The sequence below is a fragment of the Cricetulus griseus genome, chromosome 3 (genome assembly GCF_003668045.3).
Source record: "Cricetulus griseus strain 17A/GY chromosome 3, alternate assembly CriGri-PICRH-1.0, whole genome shotgun sequence".
NCBI classification, from domain to species: domain Eukaryota; kingdom Metazoa; phylum Chordata; class Mammalia; order Rodentia; family Cricetidae; genus Cricetulus; species Cricetulus griseus.
Genome location: NC_048596.1, coordinates 273,937,480 through 273,958,050, shown reverse-complemented (window position 1 = coordinate 273,958,050; position 20,571 = coordinate 273,937,480). Strand labels below are relative to the sequence as shown.

Below are 20,571 nucleotides of genomic sequence, written 5' to 3'. Positions count from 1 at the left end.
GCAGGGTATATGGGTGTACGCAGGGCAGGGTTAGACAGGGCAGGGACTGCCTAGGCGAATTAAGGACATGGGTTTGTGGGGATGCATGAAGCCAGAAGTGAATGGGAGAAGGGTGTATGAGGCGTGAGCAATAAAGGCACACAGAGTGGCAAATGGTACATGGGCACTAGGGATGATGCCAACTGAAGTGACAGCCAAGTTCTAGCCCACCCGACAATGAGCTCACTGCGCTTGGCTCAGATCTTTTTAAAAGATGTATTTTTATTAAAGTGTGTGTGTGTGTGTGTGTGTGTGTGTGTGTGTGCGCGTGCTCACGCGCGCGCACACACAGGCACATGCTTAGGGCAGTGCTCTGGAGGCCAGAAATTTGGATCCCCCTAGATCTGGAGTTTCAGGTGGTTGTGAGCTACCAGATGTTCTGGGAACTACACACTCTTAACTGCTGGGCCTTTTCTCCAGGCCCCAGCTCAGATAGATACTCTGATATATCAAGAAAAGCCTTTGGCAGGGTGATGATGGTGCACACTTTTAATCCCAGAATTTGGGAGGCAGAGGCAGGCAGAACTCCCGTTTGAAGCCAGCCTGATCGACAGATTGAGTTCCAGGACAGCAGAGCTACACAGAGAAACCCTGTCTTGAAAAACAAAAACACAAACAAAGGCCTGTGATCTGGTTTTCATGTGGAATATGTTTTTCAGAATGCAACAGTTGCTGCTTGAGCTGAATGCCCTCACACAGGCCTCCTAGCCACCTCTGGATAGGAGCAGGAAGTTCCTTGATCAAGGTTTCAGAAAGTTGCTATATCAGCTCACAGAACCGAGAGCTCTAGGGACCAATCTCTGGGGGTTCCAAGCCAGTCTCTTCCTGCTGCCCCTCCGCACTCTCCTAAGCCATGGTCTCACTCCACTCATCACACAGGCTCTTCCACATAGGAGGAAATATTCCTGGCCCTCTGTCCCAGCCTGCTAACCCCTCTACCTCCAAATGAGGAGGGCCATTAGAACCTGATTGACCAAGCCGAGGCTGTGACCTCTCCGGACCAATCGCTGTGTCCAGGGTTTCTTCTGTAGTTTGGCCAGCCTGGGTCCCCTTGCTGACAGTTCCACCATCGGAGGGATGTGGAGGTGTTATGTCTGGACAAAGTATGTTAAGAGATCTAAGCAATGGGGAGCAGAGAAATTCCAAACCCTGGAAGTTGGGACATTGCTCCAACGAGCCCAGTTCCCTAAGGGAAGAACCTTCTCAAGCCCATGGAGGCCGAGTAAACCTAGCTTAGCTCCAAGCTCCTTTTACTTTACTACAGAGTCTTAGGCCACCTGCCACCTCCCTCAATCTCCCTGCTGGGTCCCAACAGGGCCTGCTGCAAACATTGCCACTGCCACGGCCACCTCTACCATTGCTTGTTAGGAAGGGCTTTTCTCCATGTGTCTCCTCCCAGCTGATCCAGACAGCTCTCAGTGCAGAGCAGGCCACTGTCCCCTGGGACAGCTCTCAGTGCGGAGCAGGCCACTGTCCCCTGGGACGTGGCTTTAAGTTAAGACAACACTGTTAAAATCCTCAGCTTGGTCAGAGCCAGCTTCAGCTGCTTATGATACAAGTCCACACAGAAGCCGCAGCCTGGTGGGGTGGGGTGGGGTGGGGTGGGTAGGGTGTGGCTACCACAATGGATCTTACGGTTTCTCCCCCAGCCCACCTCCCTATCCACTTTCTATTTCAGACATCACTTCCCCAGGCTCAGAGCTCTGAATCATGTTTGCCTCCTCCCGCTCCTTGCCCCCCACATGCACCATCCAGATGCAGCATCCTCATCTGCGGCGGCGTCTCCCACATCTCAGCATGCTCATTCGCGGTGTCCCCCACACCATCTATCTCTCTTACTCCAGCCTTGCTGCTTGCTCACTGGGAAGGGAGGCTCCGTCATTTCTTGCCTGGACGACCGTGCAGCCTCCCGGCTGGTCTCCTTGCCTCCAGCCTCTCCCTGCTGCCATCCATCCTCTTTGCACCGCCAGATCAATCTTCCCTAAGCACTGCTCACTGCCTGTCACTCCCCAGCTCAAAGACAGCCAGCTCCATTGCTTGCCGGCCCCCCACGGGCACCGTCTGCTCCAGCAGGCCTCTCTCACACACACAGGCCATCTCATGGCCTGTCCCTCTCCTCCTCCTCCTAGGACTCTCTGGCCACCACAAGCTGAGATCCTGGCTCATGTCACTCTCTGAAGCCCCAGGACATCAAGTGGTTTGTCCTTACCCAGCTTCCCTTGGCTCTTAAATGTGACTGTGGCTCTGCCACCTCTCTTCTCTGCAATCCTGGGGATCAGACCTGGCTTCTAGGCTGTCATAAGTCATACCTGGCCAAGTCACTCTGCGTGACTCAAACTTCACCTTATCAGCCTTCTTTCCCAAGCCTCCTCATGAACGCTTGTCACCCCAAAATAAGCACCTTCCCAAGATGACAGGCCTTGACACATTCTGCCTGTTTTGTCAAGCAAGACCCCCCTCCCTGCCACACACACACACACACACACACACACACACACACACACACAATCCAGGAGGCCAAAGCTAAAGAGCACACATGTGTGCAGTTGCAGACCGCCCGGCCAGCAGCTCATGCCCACCAAACATTTGCCTGGGCTGGCAAGGCTATGTGATCTCAGAGAAGTGCTCACTGGATGCTAGCAACCCTAGTCACAGGAGTCTTTCACTACCTGTATTACCTTCCAGGTGAGGAACCAGGCACAGAGGGCTTATATAATTATCTAACCTGAGCAGGGTGAGGTGCTGAACCCAAACCAGCAACTCCTGACTGACATTTAACCCTTAGCTCAACAGGAGAGACTGCTAGGAGAGGCCCCAGGCCAGCAGCAGTCAAAGACCCTACAAGGAAAGTCTGGAGACTTGTCCTCTGCTTGTCTGTCATGTTAAAGGGCTGGGACAGCCTGGTTTGCAGTTATGATGTACTGAGACCCGAAAATTCAGGCTCAGGAGAGCCAACTGCTATAATCTAGACTCTATATGCAAGCTGATACCGCACTGGCATTTGAAATAGGCTGTGGAAGAAATATTTACATCAGGAAAATTGTCGGTCAGACTTTCTGAGAACCTGTGCTCTGACCCAGGCACCAATCCTGGGGAAAGGGTGTCGACCCCTCTCAGAAGCTGTCTGGGTCTGAAGGGAAGGGGTCTCCAGAAGTCCAGGCATATGTGACCTGGATCCCAAAGGACTGGAAGGAGGTTTCTAGAAAAGTGTTGGTCAAAGACAAGACACCCCAAGCAGACTCAGCTTGTGAACAACATACTTAGCATGAGAAGATGGCCCAGGGCAAAGCCACAGGGGAGGCTTCACAGCCATTACACAGAGATGTGTGGGTGCAGGTAGAGCTGAGGCCCACAGGGGATGCCAAAGGCATTGGAAGGTGGGGGCACTGGGAAGCCCTGGCTCTGGGAACTGCTTTGCTCCTTGGTGTAGTTAGCAGGATTATGAAATGAATGGACAAAGTGGATGGCCGTCTCTACCCGTGCCTCCTGGATAGAGGCTTCAAGGAGTGGCAAGCCATCTGGATGACAGGACTCCGGGACTGTGGCTTAAGCCCAAGTATTCTACAGCATCATTACCTCTGACTAATCAACGGCTCACACATGAGTAGAGCATTGAGTTGGAGCAGTAAAAGACCAGGGCGTGGTCTTTGGGAGTGTCTGAGAAAAGAGATACTCCATTCATTTCCCCCCTACCTGGGCTAATGAGGATATTGTAGTCTTGGGAGACCCTGGCTGTCACTTGGGGACTGTGAGGGGAGAAGTTATTGGGGAATGACACCAATGCCCCAAGAACTGAGGCAAAAGATGGGTCTTGGTCACATCGTTCTCTGAATCCAGCCATGCCTGAGACCAAGGTTACCGCTGGCTTTGCCATTAAATTCCCTATTTTTGCTTAAATGAGAGTTGACTTTTTCCAATATTTGCAACAGATGCGCTTAGTGTCCCACGCTGCTTAGTGCTGAGTCACTGCCAGTGAGATGAGCTCCTGGGATGAGACATCACTGAGCAGGCTGGAGATATGCCCTGAGGAGGGGCAGGTGCCCTATCTTCACCAACACAGGGAAGCCATCTAGTGTGGTTCCTGAAGAAATAGCCCAGACACACCTGAAGGAACTTACTTGTTATAATAAAATAATTTTGAACAAGTCCCTTTGGCTTGAAGCTCCAGGGCATAGGTGAGAACCTCCTCCCTAATTATAATCACAGCCCTGTGACCTGGCCAGCCTTTTCCAGGTGTAGCAAACAATAACTTGGGTGAGGTCAGGATGTGAACGAGAAAGGTGGGAAGGACCACACAGAGCATGGCCGGCTTCCTTCTATCAGGCCAGGGAACATCCAGTGAGGGCCAACGGGACAGGGACACAGGACAGGAACTGGAATGTGGTCACTGGCAAGGCATTGATGATACCGCCAGGCACAGCCTAGCACTCACCATCATCAGGGTGCCAATTAAAATAAAAACCGGCAGTAACAGGCTGCAGCCACCCTCCTCCTTCCCACACAGAGTTCTCTCTCAGTAGAAAAAAATAAAAGCATTAGGAAGCCCATCGTGGCCACGCCTTTAATCCCAGCATTCAGGAGGCAGAGGCAGGAGAATCTCTGTGAGTTCGAGGTCAACCTAGTCTCCAGAGTAAGTTCCAGGACAGCCAGAGATACACAGTATAACCTGCTTTAGGGCGTCAAAGATCTCCGTGGGCCTCCAGCCTGCCTAGTGTTCCGGGTTTTGGAGCAAGCAGATGCTGCCTCATCTGCAAAATGGGAACGATGGCCTCAGCCTACAAGAGACGCTCGGACGGTTGTGGGCATCCTCCTGCCCCGGGTCTTGCACTTCACCCCTCACCCCACGTCTAAGGGGTGCGGGCAGGGGAGGTAGAGGCGGGGCTGTAGCCTGGTGGAGGCTGGACAGAGCTCCCCGGGCGGCAGCCAAGCGCTCAGCCAGGAACTTGTTAACAGACCCCGAACAAAGAGCCGCTAATCCTGCGGGCGGCCGCGGGCGGGCTGGCGGGCGGAGGGATCCCGCCCCTTCCCGGCTCGGCCCGGCTCGCCGCGCATTAATTAGGCCGCGCGGGGCGGGGACCGCAGCGCGGGCCTCCCTCCCGCGGGGGCAGCGCCCGGTGGGTCCGCTCCTCCCGCCGCAGCTAATTGCATCCCGGGCTCGGGGTCTCGCTGGCTCGCACGACTGCGGGTCACGGCCGCCCACGTGTCCCGCAGCCTCGCTGGCTGCAGGAACCCCGCCCACCCAGCCACCCTGACAATCGCGTCTGGGGCCGGCGGGCGGGCGGCGGGGGGTGCGGGTCCGGAGGCTGAGGGTCGGGTCACGCGGCGGGCACAATCACCAGAGACGGGAGAAGGAGCGGGAAGACACGCAGACCCCAGAAAGACCTTCAATGCCTCGGCTTCGTCCGGCTCCGCCCCAACTAGGAGAGGGTGGAGTCTAATCGGGGGCTACTCCCCCTACACGATCCCGGGTGGAGTGGCTAGGAAGGGACAAGGAGAGTTCACTTTGCAACCTGGCTCTAGGGTCTGGTGGGACACCGGGCCAAGAGTTCCCTTCCCAAGGTCCCTGTACGGTCCCTCAGGTATGTCAATACAGACAGACTCCCTAGCCCCTCATTCCCCAATCAGCTACGTTTTTGCCTGGAGCTCAAGGTGACCCTGAGCCTTCCAGAGAGACACAACGGTGACATCCAGACTGAGGAGGAACCCAGCTTTGGGGACTCACCAGTCAAGGTGATGGCTCACCTCTGGTGCTCCCACCATGATCCAATTAAGACAGGATTTTCAGGGTTTCTCCCCTACCAAAATGGGCCCTAAGACTTCCTTCCCCCCTTTTATGCTCTTCTGTAGGGAGCAGCTGCCACTCCGTCCTCCCCAGAACCTCCTGAGCCTCCCCAATCTCAAACAGGGCCAGACTGAGTCAGTCAGCAGGCACACATGGAGAAGGAAATGGCTTGTGTATGGCTCTGCCCTCTACATCCAACTGGCAAAGAAAAACAAGGCAGACACAGACGGGAAAATGAGCCCTCAACCCCTAGGCTACCCCTACCTAGTCGCTCAGCAATGTCTTCTTCTAGACAGTCACATTCTCCTGCTTCCTACCCAAGAAGATGGAGCCTGGTGCTCTACACTCCACAGTCAACTGCTCACATGTAGTCAGTGCCTACCAGGTGCTGGTACAGCGCTCCTGTAAGAGGAGCCCTTTATGGATGAGTTCTACACAATTAAACTGAAGAGGTTCAGGGAGAGTGGTTAAGAGGCATGGCAGGTGCCAAGGTAGAGATGGAGTCAGCACACAGTCCCAGGATAGAATGGACCAAACAAGAGATGGCAAGAACCCCCCAAACGACACCCTTTGAGCATGAATTAAAACCAAGTCCCTATAGCATGTAGAGCGGGGTGGTACTCTCCAGGGATGGCTGTGTACTTGGCTATGTAAATTTGTACCCTTAAGCAAGCCCATGCCTAGCCCTGGCTCAAACCTAGTCCCCAGAGCCTGCCAACTCCCCCATCATCTGCCTGAGATACGGGCTCTGGGTTTAAAATCTTCCCATGGCCTCTGCCCTCAATGTCTGGAAAAGGGGTAGGCCTTCAACACCCTGGTCTTGGGGACCCTGCTAATCACTAGAGGTACTCATAAGCTACAGCAGGACCCAGTTTCTAGGTTTGGGGACTGGAACTCACAGTTCCAAGCTTTGGCTCTGCCCCAGAAGCCACCTGGCTCCCAGGCAATACAGCCAGCCACTGCCAGGGCTGCTGGTGTCTTTGGCAGGTGTGAGCAGTTCCTGGGAGAGCCTGCAACTGAGTGCTGAGTCCATCCCGGGCTCCAGAGACCGTTTCCCTGGGCATCAGCCTCTGCCTGGGGCTAGCCATCAGGGTTAATCCAGAGAGTTTGAGCCGTTTGTCCGACATCACATGGAAATCAAACGACAGAGCGGGAACTAGGATTCACACCCACCCTGGGCTCTGTGGCCACATCCTGTGTGGTAAAGATGGAGTCAGCACATGGTCCCAGGACAGAATGGACCGAACAAGAGATGGCAAGAACCCCCCAAAAGACACCCTTTGAGCATGAATTAAAACCAAGTCACATGACACACGTAGAGCGAGCTGGATACGGAGTTCAGTTGTTCCATTAAGCCTCGTCCCTCTGTCCCATGTCGGAGCCTGGGCCCTGCTGCAACTCAAGACCCATCTCTGTCCTAATCCATTGTCTCAAGTGCCAGGAAAAACGGAGGCAGAAGGCAGTACTCCATGAGCCCCTGGGATGCTGCAGTGCACTCATCGGGTCAGACTCCATCTCATAGATGAGGAAACAGGCTGGGAAGGTAACAGTTACTTGTCCAATGATATGCTGCTTAAATTGCAAGACTGCTCTACTTGCCTTTAAAGTCCCTGCCCTGTCCTACCTGGCAGAAAGAGGCCAGAACTTCCCTAAGAGAGAAGGACCCTTGGGGAGGGGTGGAGGTAAGAGTTAAGAGGGACTGGGAGCCATGATTACAGAAAGCTGAGCTTCCACCTGAGAGGCAAGGGACATTGGGGCACAGCGGTCCTGGGACCAGACAACACATGGCTGATGTGCTTAGCAACCCAAATCCAGGTATCAACTCTGTTTGCACAAAGAACACTACTGAGGAGATCAATGTCAGGACAGGGACAGGGTGGGCTGGAACATACCCGCTCATCAGACACAGGCACACTTTTCTGGGTGGCTCACTAACATGCACCCAACGTGTGCTGGCTTGCTGTCTACATATATGTGTGACCTGGGCATGGTGCCTGCCCCCATGCGGGGCCTGGCCTTAGCAGTCTCTACTCTGACAGGGTAAATTTCTCTCTTCCTTCCCTGCTTGGCCTTCAAGCCCAAACTCCAACCAAGAAAAGAAGGAAAAGCATTAGACACTTGGCTGCTGTCATTTGGAGCATGTCAGGGGCAGAGAGCAGGACATATCGTGTCACAAGCAATGACAATGTTAGGGAATCCCTGGAGAAGGAAATGTCAGGACCAGAGGCATCACTGAGCCCTGTGGAGGAGGATCTGGAGAGGCTTCGGGGAGACCTCAAGTCAAGGCTGCAATAAAGGGCCTGGCCAGGATCGGGACAGAGCCAAGAGCTAGGGTGTCAAGTGGGGAGCATGCTGTCAAGGCCAGGTGGCACCACATTCTGCAAGTCTGTGAGCAGCTAGTTTGGTGGTGCCAGGCCCGCAGCAGGCAGAACCTGGCAATGCAGCTGACCTCTGGGTGCATCGACCAGGCGTTTCCTTCAGTCTCCCACCCCAGCCCAGCCAAGGGCTCAGACTACCTGTGGGCCCTGCAGAGCTATAGAGGGCCTTCCATTAGGCTTCCAGGGGCCTTAGGCTAAGAAGAGGTCTGGGGTGGGGTGTGGGGGGTGAGAAGATGGCCACTTTGGTGAGACAGGTGAGAGCTAAAGGAGCTGGGGGATGGGAGGAAGCAAAGAAGGCTAGGGACACAGCAATGTCACAAGTAAGACTGAGCCAGATGACTTGATGACAGATTAAATGTGAAGCGTGAAGGAGAAGGAGAGCCGAGGGACATAGTAAGGTTCCCGCCTCCTCCGGGCTGTGGGTGAGGGATGGCGGCAATGGTAGGGCCCTAGGAGGAGGGGCAGAGGGATTGGCTTGGCTTGGCTTGGCATGAGAGGGCCTGGCATTTGTGTGCACAGAACAGGTTCCTAGGTGGCAGCATTGGGGCCTTCATCTAAAAGGGCTGTGCACCCCAAGCTAAAGGAACATAGTGGAAGCCCGCAAGCCTGAGAATCATAGCAGCACCAGGCAGGAAAGGGGATGTGACAAAGACCAAAGGTAGCCTCCGGCTGGGGGTGTTAACACCAGGACCAACACTAATCCTGGCCTCCTGGAAGAAAGTCTTTCCCAACATGGGCAAGGGGGCCAGGGAAAGGTTCAGCCCTCTCCTGCAGTACCTAGGGCAGCCCACCCCATGCACAAGAAGCAAGAACTCTCTGTTCTAGAATAATGACCTCCCCCAGTCCTGTTAGCCTAGAGTCAGGTGGGCAGAAAGTCCAGCAGTCCTGGGGGTGGGCAGAGGAGAAACAAGGGCAACGTTAAGCCTGGAACCCCTCAGCTCCCACTTTCCAGGAGAGCCTGCCCCTCCATGCCGCTCCTCCCGAGGAGAATGGGGACACCCGAGACAGGAAGACCTGAGGGTAAAGAGTTGTATGTCCTGGCTGTGTGGACTGGCAGTGTATAAACGGTGAGTCAGGTGGGTGCCTGTGGATGCAGGCTCAGACAGAGGTATGCCCAGGTGTTTGTCTGAGGGGTGGCTTTGTGTAAGTGGTGGTATGTGATACTAGGTGACAAAGGATGGGTGCTTGGCCTGGAGGACAGAGTGCAGTGGCTCAGCAAAGCCGCCCCCACCATGCCCCTTTTGCCTGGTTGACCATTTTTCTCCCAGCCACTCACAGACACATTTTTCACTAGCTGCTGTTGCCAAGGAACTGATGGGCGGGTGCGGGAGCTAGGGTCATGGCAGGGGCAGTCTGCCTGGGTATCTGTCCACACATGCCCAGAGCCTGCGGGGGACAGTGAGATGGAGCCTCTTTGAGAAGTGGGGCTACTCCTACCCCCAGACCCTTCAGCAGCTCCTTCCACGAGCCTGAGAGTTAATGCCAGAGACAGGCTCGGTTCCAGAGAGCCCTGAGGCACTAGTGCTCACCTGACAGCCCTGGGAAACCTCAGGCCAGGCCCCAACAGGTGCCCTGCCAATGGGCAGTGCAGATCTCCAACTCCATGGCTTCTTGAGGTGCAATCCTTCATTCCTGGTGTCAGTGCCCTAACCTACCGGTGCCTGTCACCCCATCCGTGGTGCTCACGGATGCAACAGCTCACAGCTACCAACCACATGCATGCAGGATACCGGTACTCATCTGAACACACACACACACACACACACACACACACACACACACACACACGACAACACTGCCCATGCCACACCAGGTCCCCCATTTCCCAGGACACGTGTGGGTCCACAGCCTTCACACGTGCTCACGTGGAGAAAGGCAGCCTCTGACCGACCACACAGCCCTCTCACACACATCCAACTCAGTAAACATTTCCTGGGCACCTATTCAGTGTCTGGCAGCTCCTCCTCCGTGTGCAGAGGCACCGACGACTGCAGCTCCTGACCATGGCCAGTGGTGCAACTCACACCCCTAACAGGAATATGTACACATGCAATGACAGCTCAACCCAAGGATCCAGTCAGGATTAAAGGGGGAGGCCATCGGGAGGGGTTTGTTAAAGTGAGGGTGTAGGTTGCAAAGAGGAGAGGGAGATAGAGCATGTGGGACAAGAGGACTTGGGGGGCAGGACGTGGAGGGCAGTGAGGCAATGGTGGGTGAAGGATGCAGAGACTCTTCAAGGAACCAGCCATCAGCCTAAATCACCAGGTCCTTGATTGAGCTCTCTTCATTCTGGATTGGCAGTTGGGAAATCCACACCCTCAGGATGAACTGTGGCCTTGCCAGCCTGGGGAGCAACTCCCCCAAGCAGGTTCAGGGGGCATCGAGTATGGGGAATTGCTATTGTACCCTTCCCCATACACAGAAGCTCGGTGCTGCCAAATCTTTGGGCATCAGAGATTAGGGGACCCCCAAACACACCGCCCAGCCTAGGTGCAGGCTTCAGGAGAGCAGACAAAGCCTTTCTCCAAGCCCCCTCATGCATGGAGGTGGGCTAAAAGGCTGGGATATGAAGGGGCTGGTCAGGGTAGCCAACAAGACAAGTGGGGAGAAAACAGGACTGTGGAGTTTCTGAGAGGAGAAGCCCGCCAAGCAACAGCCAACAGCAAACAACTCCCCCACTTCCTCCTCCCCCTCCACCAGCGAGGCCAGGAGCCACAGTCCATCACAGGGGCCCCAGTGCTTTGACTGCTGGCTGAAAGAGCTGGGGGCTGTTGGATGCTTCCACGCCTGAGTGTGTGCGTGTGCAAGCGTGTGTGGCGGGGACAGAGGAGGACACTGTGTTCTAGACGTGGGCAGAGGCCAGGTGCCAAGCTGGGAAATTGTGAGTGGCTGTTTGGGGCAGTCCTACCTGGAAGAGCTATCCCCCCCCCCCGCAACACACACCCCATTTTCTGGGCATTAGTATATGGTCCAAACCCGCTAATCTTCGAGTCCGTCAAGTCTTGTATTTCTAGGGTTATTCCAACCCCCGACCATTCTCTGGGGCTGTAAAACCAGCAAACTTCCCCCCACCCGGAGGCGTGGGGCGTCTACACTCGCCAGCCCCGCGCGCTGACAGCTGTTCCTGGACTTGGCAAAACCCAGGCTTCCGGGAGAGCGCACCGGGAAGCTGCGCAGCAGCGAGAGGCAGCCCCCGCGTCCTGCCCGGCAAAGTTTGGCCTCCGGGGGCTGCCAGCCCGGTCGGCCGTGCGGGTCAGGGCCACCTCCTCCCCAGAGCTGAGCGTTCGCGCGCACGGTCCCCCGCAAGCCTCCCCAGAGCGCGCGCGGCGTGACTCACCCGAACCACGAAGCCAGGCGGCGAGGACTATGCCCAGGATCGCTGGCCACAGGCCGGGCCGGACGGCCATGGCCGCGGGCGGACGAGCGGGCTGGACTCGGGGCCCCGCGGGCGGGAGAGAGGCTGTCAGCGCCTCAGCCGAGAGCCCCACCTCGGGGCGCCCCCGGGGCCCATGCCAGAGGACGGCGCTGCCTCCGGGCGGCCGGCTGCGGGGCGCACGCGGCGCGTGGCTCCCCTGGGCACCCGGAGCGCAGCAATGCAGCCGGGGCACAGCCGCGCCGCGCACCCAGCCAGCCGCCGCGCGGAGCCCGCAGCCGGGGAGCGGGCCGGCGGGCGCCGCAAAATCCGGACTGGAGCGGCGGAGCGGGGAGGAGACGGGGCGGGGCGGGAGAGGAGGGGCCGGGCGGCGCTGCGCACGGGGGCCACCCCCGGCACCGGGGATCCCTTCGGGCAACGCCTGAGGCTCCCCCAGGGAGGAGCTGGGGTAGTGGGCGGGGAGGCCTCCCACCACCCCTCGCCGTCTCCAGGGACAGAGACGGGAGTCTGGAACCCGGAGTGGATTGCTCTTCCGGATCCGGCATCGGCCCAACCCGCCGGTCGGCGCACAGGTGGCCCGGGAGGGGCCCCGGGCTGCGGCGACCCCGGCGCAACGCCAGCCTGCGGAGAGCAGCCCGACTCTGGAGTGCCCCGGGCAGGTTCCGCTGCAGTCCCGGCTCACACCCCTGCCTCCAGGCTGCGCTCCCAGGTCGTCAGCGCGCCGCCGCACTGAGCTAGCGCGCGGCTTGGATGGGGGACTGCAGGAGGGGTCCGGGGGGGCCCAGCGGGGCTGGCAGGAGCGGCCAGGCCCCCAGTGTCGCAGCCCCTAAGCAGCCTGGAGGGCTCCAAGGGCACGCGTAGCAGCGTGGCCCCAGGTTTCCCTAATCCCTTGGCGCTGTTGGCCCAAAGGAAACAACCTTAGGGCGCAGCGCAACCTGCAAGGCGCGTGGTGTTGTTTGCGCCCCGAGCGCGCGCGGCGCTCGAGTCGTGGGCGTGATGCAGGAACCAGAAGGGCTTTGGCAGCTACAAACTCCTGGGGTAGATTGGAAGCGCCTTAGTCTTCTGGCTCTGTGACCTTGGGCAAGTCACGGGCGTCTCCGGATCCTGCTCAATGACCGCTGCTGGAATCTCCTATTCCCCACCCCCATTCCCTAACTGGTTAAAATAAACAGAGGGCTGCCCTAGAGAAGAGAGATAAACGCCCTCACTGTGCACGGGGTGAGGGATCTGAAGGAGAGGGTCCCACTCCCGGTCAGGAGGGGAATGAGAAGGGTGAAGATGGTCGCAAACTCAAACGCCTACAGCACCGATCGATAATATAAATTGGTGCTGCAGGCTAGACGATATAAGAATGGTCTTGGCTTCCACAAAGAGATATGAGCTCTCCTATATTTCTTCAGACACGAGGCCCTCTCTCGGTCTGTCTTTTGTTTCCCACTTTTGATAGAGAAGGTTATGAAAATTGTTTCTTCTTCTTCTTCTTCTTCTTCTTCTTCTTCTTCTTCTTCTTCTTCTTCTTCTTCTTCTTCTTCTTCCTCTCTGTCTCTCTCTCCTCTCTCTCTCTCTCTCTCTCTCTCTCTCTCTCTCTCTCTCTCTGTGTGTGTGTGTGTGTGTGTGTGTGTGTGTGTGTGTGTGCCACAGCCAAAGCTCCAGATGTGCACCTACAGATCTCGAGCCTCAGGGCCAGGCAGGAAGGGAGACAGGGCACAGGATCATATCTAAATGGCTCTTCTGTTTAAGTGCCCCTGGTGGGGGAAGTTGCGGCCCCAATTGGCTTTATTTTCCAATTTTCAATAGAAGCCTTGTCAAGGAAAATGATTTAAATTTTTTAAAGGTGCGTGTTAGTTTGTGTGCCTGCACACATGGGTGCATTGCATGGTGCCTGTGTGGAAGCCAGAAAACAACAAACCTATGGGAGTCATCTTTCTCCTTATGTGAGACCCGGGATGGAACCCAGGTTGTGAGACTTGGTGGCAAGCCCCGTTATTCACTGAGCCATCTTGGTGGCCCCAAAATTGATTTTTAATACATGTGTATATTTATAACCCCTTGTAACCCAGGTGACTGCACTCCCCAACTTTAGCTTTTTGAACTCTGCTTTGGGTGCTGATTATACATTAGAGAGGGGAGCTGATCTGCTCAGTGATCCGGAGTGCGTGTGTGTGTGTGTGTGTGTGTGTGTGTGTGTGTGTGTGTGTGTGTGTACAAAAGCAGTGTGCTGTATGCCCAAGCTATTCTCATTGATCCTATTAGTTAGTACCCCTCCAGTGATCTCCTGGACATGAATTTGGGTTCCAGAGTGTGGAGGAAATGTTGAGGGCTTGGGGTTTAGACACTGAAAGGAGGTGGCTGGGGAGTAGGCCCTGGGGTGTATGAAGAAATTACAATGCATTTGATGGAGCCTGCTATGCCCTTGCCCACGTCTGTAGTCTGCTTTAAGCAGTACATGGAACCCTATTAAATCAACATTTCCATTGTCCAGATGAGGCAGCTGAGACCTGGGCAAACTGTTAAGCTAGCTGAGAAGGGACTCGTGGGCCACACATTTCCTTCTCCCCAAGCTTCTGCTTTGGGGTTAGAACCCGAGAATAAGGTTAAAGATACGGAGAATCCTTTCTTCTCCTCTCATCTCTCCGCCCCTCTCTTTCCTTCTAGAGTAGAGAGGCCTGTGTAGCAGTCAGGATAGAATAGGTTTTGTCATGGTAACAAATGGTCCCCAAAGTATCAGTGGCTTTCATCAACAAAGATTTATTTCTCACTTGTCCACTGTGGATCTACTGCTCCAGGTCATGTTCACTGGAGGACCCAGGCTACCAAGGAGACAGAGGGACAAAGGACTCTAGCCATAAACCTGACAGCAGCGAATGGCTTAGCCTGAAAAAGGACATGCCACTTTTAACTAAAACCAGGTCCCTACTTGAGAGAGCCTGGGGCACAGAGCTACCGTTACTGAATGGCACTCAGGGATGTGCACAGCCTGCCTGTGGGGTGTGACCTCGCTCCAGCCATCTGCAGCTCCCTGGGCCCATTTCCACAGAAGCCACGCTGCTCCTTGATTCCAGGCTTTTCTTCTTTTTTCTTCCTAGAACACTTTATCCTCTGCCTTTTAGATAGCATGTTCCTTTTAGTCACTGGGACCTCACCTCAGCTGTCCCCTAAGTGGCACTCAGGCATGGCATTCCAGTAGAAAGAGGAGGAGGGATGCTTTGTGACTGCCTCACCTGCTTTCTGTTTATGAAGCCTGCCACAGAGCTGCCAGGAAAGGGCTTGTCTTACATCCAGGTGGGAGACAGGCTCCCGACATCACTACCCTCCTTTGCCTTCCATTCTGCTAATCTCGGCTCAGACAGTGTGAGCTCAGGCCTATGCCCCCACAGAAGCTACAGGCTCAAAGGCCATGTGGAACCAACCTGCCTCCAACAAGTGTTCACAGACCCCTCACCCCCCACTTCAATAAATCAGAGACAGGGCACAGAATTCACCAGAACCACTTTGCCTGCCAGAGATGCCTCTTCTCTAGGGAACAAGAATCTGACCCCTCATTGGCTCCCCAACTGGGCCCACACCATCATGCCTCCCCCGCCCCCCCCCAGTTCTGATGTTTCAGAAGACAAAGCATGGATTTTTCTCCTCTAGACCAAATGTTTCTGTCCCAGCTGCTAGTATGTCAGTAGGGTCTGGGCCCTGGCCTGGTTACTGGGACCATCCCCCTTCCAACAGATGCTCCCCAATAAGGACAGGTCTTCCCCAATAAGGGGTGCTCCCCAACAAGGGCAGTACTTTCAAGACATTTGCAGAGCATCGGCATGTCTGACATGCAGTGGTGTTGTAAGCAGCAGTCAGCCAACAACATCACACCTCCTGACACCAACTGGAGGGGAGGGAGCCCGAGGCTGTGGAAAGGCCATCTTTCGTGTGGAGATGTGCCCAAGTGTCCATGGTGTTGGGCAGAATGCTTTGTTTCTGATTCAGGGTGTGTGGGGCATCTGGGTATCTGAGCAACACCTTCTGCCACCCGTTTCTACTACTGCAGTGGTCAGAAGACCCACCGCACACCGAGGAACACTGACCTGGCATTTGCCACAGGCACTGTCAAGCATCCGGGCTCCCCCACCTCCCCGCAGACTGGACTGCCGACTTCCTGTAGTTAGGAGTGTCGATTCATCCCAGCCCCATTCTACGCCACTGCCTCTAATCCCTCTCCACATGGAACTCTCTTGGGAGGTGGGTGCCATCAGGCAGAGACCTTGCTATTTTCTTCAGCTTCTTGTCATTCCCAGTTGAGACTGGGGAGTCATGTAGACTTTCATCCATGTCCTTTCTGAGAAGGACCTGAAGCCAGAGGTGATGGTGGAGCCCGGCAGCCCTCCACTCAAGACTCTTCTTGCAGGCTGCCCTTTAGTGGAGAATTGCCCTTAGTTCAGCCTTGCCTCTCATGACCATCGTGAAACTCATCTTTCAGATTTGCACACTTCTCAGCATCCAACTTTTTGTGTCTCAGAATCAGTGTTTTTGTTTCATTTGAAGGACCACTCCTGCTTTCAGCACACAAAATCCATTTGCTCAACCCACCCCAGTGCCAAAACACGGAGGGAACTTCTGCCTGGCTGACCAACACCCGTGATTCCCTGAGCTACAGAGACAGGCATGGAGTGGGCACTCACTAAGGCTCATTTCTGGAGCTTTTGCTGCACTAAAGAGTTCCCTTTCTTGGGGACATGGTCTGGTCATGAAGCTCTTGCTGTGTGACATCCGCTGAATGGCACTACAGACACGTCTCAGACAGAGGCATTGGCAGAAAAGCCAAGCCTAAAGAGGGCCTCAAAACTGTGGTGTGTCATCCAAACTGCTTTGGGGGCTGCTAGGAATACCCCTGGAACTTCCTATTCTCTCAGCCAGCATGTCCCTGTTTTGATTGTTTAAACCCATTTGGGTTTCTGTCATTTGCTTTAGAAAAAATGACACGTGATTACTCTTCATAAGGGTTGGGTGTGCACCTCAGTTGGTAAGGTGCAACTGAGCATGCTCAGAGCCCAACACTGTTTCACCAGGCAGGTAGCAGGGACCTGCAATACCAGCACTGAGGAGGTGGAGGCAGGATTTGTAGAAGGTCTTCCCAGCTATATAGTGAGTTCGAAGTTATCCTAGGATACATGAGACCCTATCCCCCCCACACAAATTATGCTTTATTAAAGTCTGTTCTAAGCTGCATGCTGTGGCTCACACCATCAGGATAGGAAGCAAACTAGGAGGAAACCAGTCCCTCAGCAGACTGTGGCTGCCTCACCTCGGAGGTTCCAGGACCAAGGACAGCACCCAGCACACTCTGGACAGCCGTCTGTCCTTCTGTTTCTTTCTTTCATTTTCACAACCCTGGCAAGGTAGAGCCAAGTTGTGTAGATGTATAGCTTGAGGCTCAGAAAGGGTACAATGTGTCTGATGCTTCTTATTTGGTAAAGACTCAAACCTGAAGTCACTTTAGAAACGTTTTCTGAGTGACTGAAGGGTGTTAGTCTAACAAATGGGACTTTTAGAGACACACAGTTCTATGCGCATGTGCAAACACACACACACACACAAACACACACACACACACACACACAGAAAGAGAGAGAGAGAGAGAGAGAGAGAGAGAGAGAGAGAGAGAGAGAGAATACACATACAGAGACAACCTTCCCCAGCCCTGTGACATTCATGACATTTCAGTCTCTAAGGTTTCCCTGGCTACAGAGCCCTTGTTTCTGGTTTCCCCACTGGGCACTTTCAGGTAGGTTTGTAGGGGGCAGAGAGTGCCAAGAAGGAAGAGGTGAGGGGATTGGACCATGCTGGAGCTTGGCACCATGCCCTCTGCAGATGACCTGATGAGTATTTTGCAGAGATAATTTCATTAGCGTCTCTGGGAGATGAACAATTAGCAAGATGTTAAAGCCCTGATGCTTTAAAAGCTGCAGAGAAGGAAGAGGACGCCTTTCTGTTCCCCTCCACCTCAATCTTTCACTCACATACTTCTCATGTTTCCCTTGCTCACTGCCATTCCCTCACAGAGGTACCTCTGCTCCAGCCTAGCCAACGTGCTCCCGGCCTCCTCCTCCCTGCTCCCTCCCTCTTCCATGCTCCCATCAGCCTGTGCTGGATCTCTGCCCGCATTGCATCAATCGGTCCCCTGTGCTCTGATCACTCAGACACCCAGGGCTGAAGCTTGGCATTGGTCCAGCCTTCCAAAGGCACTGCTTTTCTCTCTAAACCAGAGAGGGCAGCGCCAGGTAAGGCTTCTCTGTTTGGATTGATTTTGCTACCAGGTCCTTGGCAACTTCCAGTAGAGATTGGGGCCCCCTATTGCAACCCCAGGGCTGGTCCAAGAGGCAGAGTGGAGGAAAGTTCCTGCCACCTGTCCTTGTGCCCGGTACACTGTGTCCCAGGGCTGGGCAGGGACTAGTGTTCACAAAAACAAGACTTGGGTCAGCAGGAAGGACGTTTGTGGCTTTATCAGACAGATAGAAATGGGACTCCAGACACCCAGGTCAGTGTTTGTCTCTGACTACAGCAGTGTATCTTGGTCTTGGGGACACACCTCTCATATGTCTCATGTGTCTTGGACATAATAAGGGCTCTGTCCATCCAGCAGCATTATTGGGGAAGCCCCCACTCCACACAGGCAGTGCTGCTGTAGGGTTCTGAGAGTGAGGCCTCAGCTTTCATGGCTGACATCACATCTCCAGGGGCAGCAGATAGATAGATGCTCTCCAGTCAGACCAGATGGTCACTATGGAGAAGCCCCAGAGCTCTCCGTTAACCAAGGCATCAGAATCTCCCAGAAAAGTGTAGAAACTGAGTTTCTGACCCCTCCTCAAGTCTGCTGGTAGAATGTTTAGGGGAGGGTCTGGGAACCTCTGAGGGTTTTGGATTATTTATTTTAGAGCCCTTTTGTTTTTAATATAAAATATTTGTATAAATCTTTGAGGATTTCATACATGCATATGAAGTATTTTGGTAATATCCACCTTATTCCCCTCCCTAACTCTTCCCAGGCACACCCCGTCCCACAGAAATCTGTGTTAAGAGGTCTCAAGTGGGCCCTGGAGACTTGGGACCCTGCACACACATGGGTAGGAAGAGAAGAGGAAGCCATTTAACCTGCAGTGGGAACTCCAATAGCATGGTTCAGTCGTCAAGGACTAAGGCACTTGTGGAGGGCAAGAAACGTCTCTTTTTATAATGCATGGATATAGAAGCTATGCAAAGCAGACACACAATGCACTGTGTGTTATACAAGCTATGCAAAGCAGACATACAATGTACTGTGTGTTGGCATTTCAGGCATGGCTACAGAAAAACCATCTACAAAGGTTCCTTGTGGGGAGACAAGTAAAACAGATTGAGAAACACCGCTCACCACCGACAGGGGTGAAGATGTACAAGACACAGTACTCACGCCCGTGACTAATGACACACGCATAAATGAACACACAAGCACAACCCACACACAGACACACATACATGCCCAGCCCACACCCAGATCTGCACACACAAGCACGTGCATGCACAAATACCCTGGTAAGTATAGCTGGATATAAATACACATTCATATCACACACACACACACACACACACACACACACACACACACACACACCACACATATGCAGATACACTCGGCTGCAGCCCACACAGGCATCAGGAGACTCCAACAGCACTGCAATAGTGAAGAGGAGACTGGGTTAGGATTTTAATAAGCTCTTACACAAATAAATATATAAAACCTGGCTACCAGGGGCTGTGGGCTGCTTCTTACTGCAGTGACGCTCCTGGCCTCTGGTCTCTCACCAACAGACGGGCCATGCAGCTATCTTCACGTGTGGTCACTGTGCTCGCATGCAGGGGAGGGGTCTTCTGAGATGAGTGCATGCCCACGCGTGAAGGAGGGAGGCCCACAGAGGCAGCATCTGGGAAGCATGCGTTGGCACAGGGCAGAGGGGCAGAGGGCAGGGAGGAGCACGGACGATGTCTAGGCTCTCAGAGAACTCAGCCTTCACATCATCAAGTTCTGTTTACCTTTGCCAGAATGTAATAACCACCAGGAATACATTGCTGGATCCATAAATGGACAGATGAACGGAGTCTCAGAATCCCTCGATTCGGCCATGACCTGAGGAACCTGGTGCTCATTTCACAGACGAGAAAGCTGAGGCAGCCCTGCACCTCCCCTGCCCCCAGCATTTGGAAGCTGAACCCAAGCTTTCTGGCTCCCAGGCTGTGAAACAGGTGCATGGGGATGACTCAAGCTGATTTCCCTGTGACCTGCCCAAATCACCCCAGTCACGTGTCACGAGACCCTTATTGGAATCCAGCACCCATGAAAAGACCCTCTAGCGAAGTCCCCAATACCTCCTCCCCACTTTTCACTCTGCTTCTCCCTTGTGCTCCCAAGTGCTTGACCCTCAACCTCTGCTTCCCAGGTCCCTGAGGGCCAGCCAGAGTCAGCAGTACAAAGACGATCAACAATGCTCGCCCAGCACAGCACTCTGACTCAGCCCCTTGGGGGCTGGTGCAGACTGTGTGCCAAGGTTAATTAAACTAGTAATTAGAAGGAGAGATGCTTAATCGATCTGGTTAATAAAATAACCCCCTTGCGGGAGCATGTGGGTGCTGTCACTCTGCCGGGCATTATGGGATCAGCCAAGCATAATGCTCCCTCTGTGACTGGCTCCTCCCCTCCCTGCTCTCCAAGTACCAGAGCAAATCCCTGGGTCCTCCTCAGAGTGGGACCTTGGAAGCAGCTTCAAGGAGCATCAGGCCTGAAGAGACAGCTTGGGTGCTGTGTGCCAAGGTATCAGCAAGATGAAGAGTCCTTCAAACTGTCTTCCCAGGTAGGTGTTGAGGCCTTAGGGCCGCCCATGTCAGCTAGGAGCTTTTCGTGGCCTGCTCTGTACCTTCCCGCCACTCTCTTTGAAGACTGCATCTGTTGGGTCTAGCCCTCACATTCAAAATCATTTCCTCAG

The 20,571-nt window shown here is 54.5% G+C and overlaps 2 protein-coding genes across 4 annotated transcripts in view; one reads left to right on the top strand and one right to left on the bottom strand.

The window, feature by feature from the left end:
* The window catches only part of Unc5a (unc-5 netrin receptor A), a 58,857-nt gene extending 47,070 nt beyond the window's left edge, over positions 1 to 11,787 (bottom strand). For all 3 annotated transcript variants that reach the window (XM_027409840.2, XM_027409839.2, XM_027409841.2), the window contains exon 1: positions 11,537 to 11,787. In XM_027409840.2, the coding sequence (XP_027265641.1) occupies positions 11,537 to 11,606 (70 nt within the window). In that variant the 5' untranslated portion in view covers positions 11,607 to 11,787. The remainder of the gene's footprint in view (positions 1 to 11,536) is intronic.
* LOC113835035 lies at positions 11,709 to 12,402 on the top strand. Its single transcript, XM_027409605.1, has 2 exons — positions 11,709 to 12,020; positions 12,064 to 12,402. The coding sequence occupies exons 1-2, from the start codon at positions 11,709 to 11,711 to the stop codon at positions 12,400 to 12,402; spliced, it is 651 nt and encodes a 216-aa protein (XP_027265406.1).
* The last annotated feature ends 8,169 nt before the right edge of the window (positions 12,403 to 20,571 follow it).

Bases quoted from the DNA above. Each gene is read 5' to 3' on its own strand.
- LOC113835035 (XM_027409605.1), top strand. From the start codon at position 11,709: ATGCCAGAGGACGGCGCTGCCTCCGGGCGGCCGGCTGCGGGGCGCACG. The intron at 12,021-12,063 runs GTAGTGGGCGGG...CGCCGTCTCCAG, and splicing joins TCCCCCAGGGAGGAGCTGGG to GGACAGAGACGGGAGTCTGG.